The sequence below is a fragment of the Petromyzon marinus genome, chromosome 27 (assembly GCF_048934315.1).
Source record: "Petromyzon marinus isolate PM22_M1 ecotype Great Lakes invasive population chromosome 27, UKy_Petmar_22M1.pri1.0, whole genome shotgun sequence".
Lineage (NCBI taxonomy): Eukaryota > Metazoa > Chordata > Hyperoartia > Petromyzontiformes > Petromyzontidae > Petromyzon > Petromyzon marinus.
The window spans coordinates 16,012,285-16,024,432 of record NC_133693.1 but is presented as its reverse complement, the minus strand read 5'-3'; the positions used below and the strand labels follow the sequence as shown (position 1 = coordinate 16,024,432).

At 52.4% G+C, this 12,148-nt stretch overlaps 1 protein-coding gene across 1 annotated transcript in view; it reads left to right on the top strand.

The window, feature by feature from the left end:
- Nucleotides 1-3,828: 3,828 nt before the first annotated feature.
- LOC142929218 (dual specificity tyrosine-phosphorylation-regulated kinase 2-like) overlaps nt 3,829-12,148 on the top strand; it is a 118,331-nt gene continuing 110,011 nt past the window's right edge. The window contains exons 1-5 of the mRNA XM_076069974.1: nt 3,829-4,136; nt 4,917-4,956; nt 7,870-7,969; nt 9,262-9,422; nt 10,278-10,414. Of these exons, the coding sequence (XP_075926089.1) occupies nt 4,951-4,956; nt 7,870-7,969; nt 9,262-9,422; nt 10,278-10,414 (404 nt within the window). The 5' untranslated portion in view covers nt 3,829-4,136; nt 4,917-4,950. The remainder of the gene's footprint in view (nt 4,137-4,916; nt 4,957-7,869; nt 7,970-9,261; nt 9,423-10,277; nt 10,415-12,148) is intronic.

The following is a 12,148-nucleotide window of genomic DNA, read 5'->3' as shown; positions in this document are numbered from 1 at the left end:
CAGAAATGGCTATGTTAAAGTTAAAGCATACACATCCACAAAGGCACCCCTTGATAAAGGAATTAGCATAGAATTCAGCATTGAAATAGCTAAGTTAAAGTATACACATCCGCAGAGGCACCCCTTGACAAAGGAATTAGCATAGAATTTAGCATTGAAATAGCTGAGTGATTAGCTTGTAACTGGACTCAGAAATAGCTATGTTAAAGTCAGAGCATATACATTCACCGAGGCACCTAGTACAAATCAAACAGGAGAATTTAGCGAAACACAACCACGCTCAGACCGCGGACCTTTAAGCTGTGTGCGAGCAAACAAGGTGTCCTGACAAAGAAATTAGCATAAAAATTAGCATTTGATTGGCCGATTATAGAAAAGAGGTGGTGTACGTGCTGGTGGACTGGCCGTTTGGCGCGTGGGGGGAGTTTACCTATTGATGGTGTGAAAAGGGAATTTATAAGAGCTGCGAAAGTTTGGGGTACCACTACTTGAAAAATATACTGTACCATTGAAGTTACTTTAATGTTTAGTTCGATTTAGAACATCTTTCCAATGGTTGCTTAATTCTCCTGTTTGATTTGTACTAGGTGCCTCGGTGGATGTATATGCTCTGACTTTAACATAGCTATTTCTGCGACCAGTTACAAGCTAATCACTCAGCTATTTCAATGCTAAATTCTATGCTAATTCCTTTGTCAAGGGGTGCCTCTACGGATGTGTATAATTTAACTTAGCTATTTCATTGCTAAATTCTATGCTAATTCCTTTGTCAAGGGGTGCCTTTGCGGATGTGTATGCTTTAACTTTAACATAGCCATTTCTGTCACCAGCCACAAGCTAATCACTCAGCCATTTCAATGCTAAATTACATGCTAATTCCTTTGTCAAGGTGCTTTGTTTCTTCTCACACAGCTTAAAGGTCTTGATCTGAGCGTGGCTTTTTTCACTCCAGCGCTGTCCTCCAGACAGTCTCGTCCCTTCACCTGATGAAGGCCGCTTGTGTTGTGGCCGAAACGTCGTGATTTTTGTTATTTTATTTTTTTACCTACTTGACTTTACCCAATAGAACCAAAGAGTACCCACAGACTCACCACACAGAGACCCACAGACTCACCACACAGAGACCCACAGACTCACCACACAGAGACCCATAGACTCACCACACAGAGACCCACAGACTCACCACACAGAGACCCACAGACTCACCACACAGAGACCCACAGACTCACCACACAGATACCCAGAGACTCACCACACAGAGACCCATAGACTCATCACACAGAGACACACAAACTCACCACACAGAGACCCACAGACTCACCACACAGAGACCCACAGACTCACCACACAGAGACCCACAGACTCACCACACAGAGACCGATAGACTCACCACACAGAGATGCACAGTCTCACCACACAGAGTCCCACAGATTCACCACACAGAGGCCCATAGACTCATCACACAGAGACCCACAGACTCACCACACAGAGACCCACAGACTCACCACACAGAGACCTACAGACTCACCACACAGAGACCCACAGACTCACCACACAGAGACTCACAGACTCACCACACAGATACACACAGACTCACCACACATAGACCCATAGACTCATCACACAGAGACACACAGACTCACCACACAGAGACCCACAGACTAACCACACAGAGACCCACAGACTCACCACACAAAGACCCACAGACTCACCACACAGAGACCCATAGACTCACCACACAGAGACCCACAGACTCACCACACAGAGACCCACAGACTCATCACACAGAGACCCACAGACTCATCACACAGAGACACACAGACTCACCACACAGAGACCCACAGACTCACCACACAGATACCCACAGACTCACCACACAGAGACCCATAGACTCACCACAAACACCCAGAGACTCACCGCACAGAGACCCACAGACTCACCACACACAGACACCCACAGACTCACCACACAGAGACCCACAGACTCACCACACAGAGACCCACAGACTCACCACACACAGACACCCACAGACTTACCACACAGAGACCCACAGACTCACCACACAGAGACCCACTGACTCACCACAGAGACCCACAGACTCACCACACAGAGACCCACAGACTCACCACACAGAGACCCACAGTCTCACCACACAGAGACCCACAGACTCACCACACAGAGACCCACAGACTCACCACACAGAGACCCACAGACTCACCACACAGAGACCCACAGACTCACCACACAGAGACCCACAGACTCACCACACAGAGACCCACAGACTCACCACACAGAGACCCACAGACTCATCACACAGAGACACATAGACTCATCACAAAGAGACCCATAGACTCACCACACAGAGACCCACTGACTCACCAGAGACCCACAGACTCATCACACAGAGACCCACAGACTCATCACACAGAGACACACAGACTCACCACACAGAGACCCATAGACTCACCACAAACACCCAGAGACTCACCGCACAGAGACCCACAGACTCACCACACACAGACACCAACAGACTCACCACACAGAGACCGACAGACTCACCACACAGACACCCACAGACTCACCACACAGAGATCCATAGAATCACCACACAGAGACCCACAGACTCACCACACGGAGACCCACTGACTCACCACAGAAACCCACAGACTCACCACACAGAGACCCACAGACTTACCACACAGAGACCCACAGACTCATCACACAGAGACACAGACTCATCACACAGAGACCCATAGACTCACCACACAGAGACCCACAGACTCATCACACAGAAACACATAGACTCATTACAAAGAGACCCATAGACTCACCACACAGAGACCCACAGACTTACCACACGGAGACCCACTGTCTCACCACACAGAGACCCACAGACTCATCACACAGAGACACATAGACTCATCACAAAGAGACCCATAGACTCACCACACAGAGACCCACAGACTCATCACACAGAGACACATAGACTCACCACACAGAGACCCACAGACTCACCACACAGAGACCCACAGACTCACCGCACAGAGACCCACAGACTCACCACACAGACACCCACAGACTCACCGCATAGAGACCCACAGACTCATCACACAAAGACCCATAGACTCACCACACAGAAACCCACAGACTCACCACACAGATACCCACAGACTCATCACACAGTGATACACAGACTCACCACGCAGAGACCCACAGACTCACCACGCAGAGACCCATAGACTCACCACACAGAGACCCACAGACTCACCACACAGAGACCCACATATTCACCACACAGAGACCCACAGACTCACCACACAGAGACCCACAGACTCACCACACAGAGACCCACAGACTCACCACACAGAGACCCACAGACTCACCACACAGAGACCCACAGACTCACCACACAGAGACCCAAAGACTCACCACACAGACACCCACAGACTCACCACACAGAGACCCACAGACTCACCACAGAGACCCACAGACTCACCACACAGAGACCCACAGACTCACCACACAGAGACCCACAGACTCACCACACAGAGACCCACAGACTCACAACACAGAGACCCACAGACTCATCACACAGAGACCCACAGACTCACCACACAGAGACCCACAGACTCACCACACAGAGACCCACAGACTCACCACACAGAGACCCACAGACTCACCACACAGAGACTCACAGACTCACCACACAGAGACTCACAGACTCACCACACAGAGACCCACAGACTCACCACACAGAGCCCCGTGTGGGCACCTTCAGGCTGAGTCGACCTTGAGGAGGCCCAGACAGGGTTCAGATTTTCCCGCCACCTCCTCCACTCGTCCCGACCCGGAAGCGGAAGTAGAAGCTGTAGATTTGGGGGCGCCCGGCTGCCGGGGGCGTGGCCGCGTTATTCACGTCATTCGGCAGGGGCGTGGCTCCGCGTGGGCGTGGCTTGGCGTGGGCGTGGTCACTTCCCTCGCACTGAACGTCATCGGTGACGTCACGCGGCCACGTGGCTCGTCACAGTTCGAGACGGACGTGAAGGAGGCGGCTGCTTTTTCGTCTTTAGCGTCGACATCTTCAGATTCTTCATCATCCTAATCGCTGAGCACCTTCTGCTGAAGCCATTGACGTGGTGAGTTGTGTGGATCAGTGTTGTGGGTCTGTGGTGAGTTGTCTGGGTCTGTGGTGAGTTGTGTGGGTCCGTGTTGTGGATCCGTGGTGAGTTGTGTGGGTTCTTGGTGAGAGTGTTGGTTCGTGGTGAGTTGTGTGGGTCCTTATTGTGGCTTATTGGTGAGTGTGGGTGTCCGTGGTGAGGATTCATGGTGAGTTGTGAGAGTCCGTGGTGAGGATGTGGGTTCGTGGTGAGTTGTGTGGATTCGTGGTGATGATGTGGGTTTGTGGTGAGTTGTGTGGGTTCGTGGTGAGTTGTGTGGGTTCGTGGTGAGGATGTGGGTTCGTGGTGAGTTGTGTGGGTTCGTGGTGAGGATGTGGGTTCTTGGTTTGATGTGTGGGTTAGTGGTGAGGATGTGGGTTTGTGGTGAGTTGTGTGGGTTCGTGGTGAGGATGTGGGTTTGTGGTGAGTTGTGTGGGTTCGTGGTGAGGATGTGGGTTTGTGGCGAGTTGTGAGGGTTCGTGGTGTAGGTGTGGGTTTGTGGTGAGTTGTGAGGGTTCGTGGTGAGGATGTGGGTTTGTGGTGAGTTGTGAGGGTTCGTGGTGTAGATGTGGGTTTGTGGTGAGTTGTGAGGGTTCGTGGTGAGGATGTGGGTTCTTGGTGAGGGTTGGTGGGTTCGTGGTGAGGATGTGGGTTTGTGGTGCGTGAGTCCGTGCTAACAATGTGAGTCCACGTGGTAGCGGTGCAATCGCCCTCTACTGAAATCTGCCTGACTCTCCCCACTCTCCACTCTCCACGCAGAGACGCCGAGAGATTTACGGAGCACAGCAACGCCATGCAGGTAGGCGTGGCCCCCTCCACTCAACATATGAACACCACCCTAACTTACAAACACCACCTACACTTACAAACACCACCCTCACTTACAAACACCACCCTCACTTACGAACACCACCCTCACTTACAAACACCACCCACACTTACAAACACCATCCACACTTACAAACACCACTCACACTTACAAACACCACCCTCACTTACAAACACCACCCACACTTACAAACACCACTCAGACTTACAAACACCACCCACACTTACAAACACCACCCTCACTTACATAGACCACCCTCACTTACAAACACCACCCACACTTACAAATACCACCCTCACTTACAAACACCACCCTCACTTACAAACACCACCCACACTTACAAACACCACCCACATTTACAAACACCACCCACACTTACAAACACCACCCTCACTTACAAACACCACCCACACTTACGAACACCACCCACACTTACAACACCACCCTCACTTACAAACACCACCCTCACTTACAAACACCACCCTCACTTACGAACACCACCCTCACTTACAAACACCACCCTCACTTACAAACACCATCCACACTTACAAACACCACCCTCACTTACGAACACCACCCTCACTTACGAACACCACCCTCACTTACAAACACCATCCACTATTACAAACACCACCCTCACTTACAAACACCACCCTCACTTACGAACACCACCCTCACTTACAAACACCACCCTCACTTACGAACACCACCCTCACTTACAAACACCACTCACACTTACAAACACCATCCACTATTACAAACACCACCCTCACTTACAAACACCACCCACACTTACAAACACCACCCACACTTACAAACACCACCCACACCTGTGAACACCACTCACACTTACAAACACCACCCATATATGTATACATATATACATATATATGTATGTGTGTGTATATATGTATGTATGAATGTGTATGTGTGTGTGTGTATGAATGTGTATGTATGTGTGTGTATGTGTGTATGTGTGTGTATATATGTATCTATGAATGTGTATGTGTGTAGGAATGTGTATGTATGTGTGTATGTATGTGTGTATGTCTGTGTATATGTGTGTGTGTATGAATGTGTATGTGTGTATGTGTGTGTAAGTATGTATGAATGTGTGTGTATGCGTGTATGTGTATATATGTGTGTATATGTGTATCTGTGTGTGTATGTGTGTGTGTATGCCCTGGTGGTCCCCATTTTCAAGAAGGGGGACCGCACAGACTGTAACAACTACAGGGGCATCTCACTCCTCAGTGTGCCGGGAAAGGTCCTGGCAAGGATTATTCAACATCGCCTTGCCAGGCACGCTGAGGAGAGGCTTGCGGAGCCCCAATGCGGTTTCAGGAAAGGGCGGTCCTGCACAGATGCCATATTTTCTGTCCGTCTGCTACAGCAGAGGTGTAGGGAATTCCAACAAGACCTACATCTCTGCTTTATTGACCTGGTCAAGGCCTATGATACCATCAGTAGGCCTGGGCTCTGGGTTGTTCTTCGTGCTTTTGGAGTACCTGACCATCTGCTCACGATCATTAAGGACCTTCATGATGGTGAGCGGGCCCGGGTAAAACTACGTGGCCGGGAGTCAGAGCCATTCCCTGTACACCTTGGGGTGCGACAGGAATGTCCTCTGGCTCCCACATTATTTAACATCTATTTTGACCACGTAGTTCGTGAAGCCTTCAATAGCTGTACCGGGGGAATCTCCATATGGTACAGATATAATGGGAGGCTAATCGATGCCCGGGTGCGGTCAAGGGATGGCTCCCTATTACTCAACCACGTTATGTATGCTGATGATTTGGTAATAGCTGCTCAGTCAGAGGAGGAGTTGGAGACGCTGCTGCTGAGACTGGAGCGTGCCACTAAGAGGTGGGGCCTTACCATCAGCCCCACCAAAACTAAGCACCTGCCTGGGTATTTTGTACTATCGGACACTCCACCCCCACAACTCCCAATCGGTGATGGGGCAGTTGTGGAGAGAGTGGAGAGTTTCGCATACCTGGGCAGTGTGCTTATGACTGGCTCCAGTTTAACAGCAGAGGTCTCACTCCGAATCAGTCGAGCGGCAATATCTTTTCATCGGTTGCGTAACGCTGTGTGGAAGCTACCTGGTCTGTCGCTCCGCACTAAGCTTCAGGTCTTCTCGGCCACGGTCATTCTCTCCCTTCTCTACGCTTGCGAAACGTGGACCCCCCTAATGGAACATCTTCGCTGGTTAGAAACATTTAGACTGGCCTGCCTACGATCCATCCTGGGTTTAACCAGACTGGATTGTGGGAGGAGCTCACAAATCCTTGAAAGATCTGGGCAGGGTCCCATCAGTGAGCTCCTTCGGCAGGCAAGGCTGCGATGGCTGGGTCATGTAGCCCGCATGCCCAGCCACCGCATGCCGAAACAGCCTTTGTTTGGCCGGATTGAGGGGGCTAAGCGGGCGCGGCACGGGCTAGAGAAGAGATGGAGTGATGTGGTACAGGAGGACGTGGAGCTGAGTGGACTTGCCGATGACTGGTACCAGCGGTGTCAAGATCGGCCTCTGTGGAGGAGGCTCGTGAAGGATGCTACTGGGCAGTTGGAGGCAGTCGCCCTCCAACAACAACGGAGGACGGAGGAGCGACGCTCAGACCAACGAGCGGAGCGCCGGGTGGCTAAAGCACAGCAGGTTAACACAGTAGGGGGCACAGGTGGTGCATCAGCCAGTCATCTCAGTCAGTCGACCCGTGGCACCTGGGTCTGCCCCGTGACCTCCTGCCAGCGGGCGTTCGACACTTCACGTGGCCTCACGGTGCACATAGCCTGGCACAAGCGTCGTGGTGACGTCACCGCCACTTAGTGGCGAATGGCGGTTGTTGTTGTGTATGTATGTATGAATTTGTGTGCGTGTAGACGAGGCAAGCTGGACCGAGCGGGAGGCAGCCTCCGCCTATCACCAGGTGGAGTGCGCTGACCGCCAGCTCCACGTTAATCCGCCCCAAATCACCCAAAGGTAAGAACGAGAGAGGAGCAGGAGAATCATCAAAGTCTAAGAATGATGGCAGCTCAGATCAAAGCAGCTCAACCAAGTGGGCTGATATCATCGTCATCATCATCGTCGTCATCATCATCGCCGTCATCATCGTCGTCATCATCATCATCGTCGTCATCATCATTGTCGCTGTCGCGTGGAAATGCATAGCAGCAGCCAAATAACACTTGGATACAAGCGTGGTGATGTTGATTCCTCTAAATGTTGAGCGGGGAGATACTCACAGAGACACCCATAGATACACAGAGACACCCATAGACATACACTGACAACCATAGACAGAGACACCCATAGACACACAGAGACACTCATAGACACCCACATACACCCATAGACACTCATAGACACACAGAGACACACAGATACACCCGTAGACACACAGAGACCCACAGAGACACCCAGACCCAAAAAGAAGTTTAACTTTCGTAGATGCAACCTGTACCGCCACGTGGGTCTACATTAGCGTTGAAGGGTTCCCGACGACTCGGAGGTTTAGGGGCTTTCGCCGTAAGTTTACTCGAAGCTTATTACAGTACACGAGGGTGTAACAACTTCCCCAGGGGTCTCGGGCTACGTCCCACTAGCCCCCCCGTCACAGCCGGCTGCCCCGTGCTGCCTCCTCTGCGTCCGACCGTGGGTTCAGCCAACCCGGCCGACCGAGGAGCGCGGTCACCTCCAGCCCTGTACGCTGTGCTATCCCCTACTCCTACCCTCTTGCCCCTGGCTCCCCCCGTTCCACCCTACTCCGAGCCCTGGCTCCAGCAACGACCCCGCCTACGTCACGGGGTTCCCCTTTTTATACCAAGGGGAGACGTGACGTCATGGAGCCGCCCGGCGCGCATGACGTCACGTTTCGTGACGCCATCGCGCCGGACGGCACACCTGACGACACGTTTCCATTTGACTCCTCTGCATTAGTAAAGGTCTCTGGTGAGTCTCTGTGAGTCTCTGTGGGTGTCAGTGGGTCTCTGTGGCTCTCTGTGGGTCTCTATGAGTCTCTGTGGGTCTCTGTGGGTCTCAATGAGTCTCTGTGGGTCTCTTTGAGTCTGTAGAAAAATGCGTTTAGAGCATTTGTCTGCCACGTGATGATAACGATGATGATGATGACGATGATGACGACGGTGATGATGACGACGATGATGATGACACAAGCCACTTTGGGGGGGGGGGGGCATAGCGCGGTTTGTGTATACAAAACAAGTTGATAGCTTCAGTTGTTGTGGCTGATGTTGTTGTTGTTGTCACGTGTGCAGCGATCCAGCGTATCTTCAAGACTTCCCTGACGAAGCGCCAGAAGCTGGAGCTCGCCGCCATGGACGCGGTTTGGTTTTTTACTTTGGACGAGGGGGAGGAGGAAAGCCGAGGGGGCGTGGCCAATGGAGGATATGACGACGACGATAACAACTACATCCTTGTGAGACTCACACACACAGTCACACACACACAGACACACACATACACAGACACACACACACAGACACACACAACTACATCCTTGTGAGACTCACACACACAGACACACAGACACACACGCACACACAGACACACACAGACACACACACACAGAGACACACAGACACACACATACACACAGACACACAGACACATACAGACACTCACACAGCCACACACACAAACACAGACACACACAGACACACACAGACACATACACACAGACACAGACACACACAGACACACACAGACACAGACACACACACACAGACACACACACACAGACACACACACAGACACACACAGACACACACAGACACAGACACACACCGACACACACAGACACACACACAACTACATCCCTGTGAGACTCACACACAAGACAAAGACAAAGATCCCCTATATAGCCTTCACAGACTGTAGGGGCAAGTGCTGTTAGCGAGCACCTATGAAGGCCAGAACGTTACACGAGGGGGTGGGTGGCCAGCACCACGCCCGACCGCCTTTGTCTCCCCAGTGGCGATGTTTACACACCGCACCAGCTACTCATTTGAGGCTGAGTCGACCTAGGGGAGGCCCGGGACCGGTTCAGATAATCGTCACTGTTGGTGTTGGCCGTGAGTGGGAATCGAACCCCGGGTCGCCAGGTTGATAACGCAGCGTAACGCTAACCGCTGCACCACCACTCCCCACACACACAGACACACACAGACCCCCAATTTGACCTTCACCCTGATGCTTTCCGTGACCTCCCCGTGACCCCACTTTGACCTTCACCCTGACCACTCCGCGTGACCTCCCTCGTGACCCCTGCAAGGTCCAGAACGAGCACTTCTACTACCGCTTCGAGCTGAACGAGACGATTGGGCATGGCGGACAGGGCGTGGTGGTGCAGTGTCTGGACCACAAGACTCGGACAATGGTGGCGCTCAAGATCCTCGCCTCGCCCTCCAAGTGAGTGGGCCCTGGTGCAGCGGTGCAGTCAACAGCAGCAGCAGCAGCACCAACAACAACAACAACAACGATGTCAACAACAACAATGGGCCAACTATGGGACTGCTGTTGTCACTGTGAGCTAACACTCACAGTGACAACAATAACAAACTATGGCTGAAACATCCTTTACTTGACTCGCTCGAGCACCCACCACCATCACGACCACTGCCACCCCCATCACCACCACCACTGCCACCACCATCACCACCATCACACTACCACCACCCCTCTCTCGCTACCACCACCATCACGACCACTGCCACCACCATCACCACCACCATCACACTACCACCACCACCATCACACTACCACCACCATCACGACCACTGCCACCACCCCTCTCTCACTACCACCACCACACTACCACCATCACACTACCACCACCACCATCACAACAACAACAACCGCCATTCGCCACTAAGTGGCGGTGACGTCACCACGACGCTTGTGCCAGGCTATGTGCACCCTGAGGCCACGTGAAGTGTCGAACGCCCGCTGGCAGGAGGTCACGGGGCAGACCCAGGTGCCACGGGTGGACTGACTGAGATGACTGGCTGATGCACCACCTTTGCCCCCTACTGTGCCAACCTGCTGTGCTTTAGCCACCCGGCACTCCGCTCGTTATTCTGAGTGTCGCTCCTCCGCCCTCCGTTGTTGTTGGAGGGCGACTACCTCCAACTGCCCAGTAGCGTCCTTCACGAGCCTCCTCCACAGAGGCCGATCTTGACACCGCTGGTACCAGTCATTGGCAAGTCCACTCAGCTCCACGTCCTCCTGTACCACATCACTCCATCTCTTCTCTAGCCCGTGCCGCGCCCGCCTAGCCCCCTCAATCCGGCCGAACAAAAGCTGTTTCGGCATGACCCAGCCATCGCAGCCTTCCCCGCCGGAGGAGCTCACCGATGGGACCTTGCCCAGATCTTTCAAGGATTTGTGAGCTCCTCACACAATCCAGTCTGGTTAAACCCAGGATGGATCGTAGGCAGGTCAGCCTAAATGTTTCTAACCGGCGAAGATGTTCCATTAGGGGTTCCACGTTTCGCAAGCATAGAGAAGGGAGGGAATGACCGTGGCTGAGAAGACCTGAAGCTTAGTGCGGAGCGACAGACCAGGTAGCTTCCTCACAGCGTTACGCAACCGATGAAAATATATTGCCGCTCGACTGATTCGGAGAGAGACCTCTGCTGTTAAACTGGAGCCAGTCATAAGCACACTGCCCAGGTATGGGAAACTCTCCACTCTCTCCACAACTGCCCCATCACCGATTGAGAGTTGTGGGGGTGGAGTGTCCGATGGCACAAAATACCCAGGCAGGTGCTAGTTTTGGTGGGGCTGATGGTAAGGCCCCACCTCTTAGTGGCACGCTCCTGTCTCAGCAGCAGCGTCTCCAACTCCTCCTCTGAATGAGCAGCTATTACCAAATCATCAGCATACATAACGTGGTTGAGCTATAGGGAGCCATCCCTTGACCGCACCCAGGCGTCGATCAGCCTCCCATTATATCTGTACTATATGGAGATTCCCCCGGTACAGCTATTGCAGGCTTCACGAACTACGTGGTCAAAATAGATGTTAAATAATGGGGGAGCCAGAGGACATCCCTGTCGCACCCCAAGGTTAACAGGGAATGGCTCTGACTCCCGGCCACGTAGTTTTACCCGGGCCCGCTCACCATCATGAAGGTCCTTAATG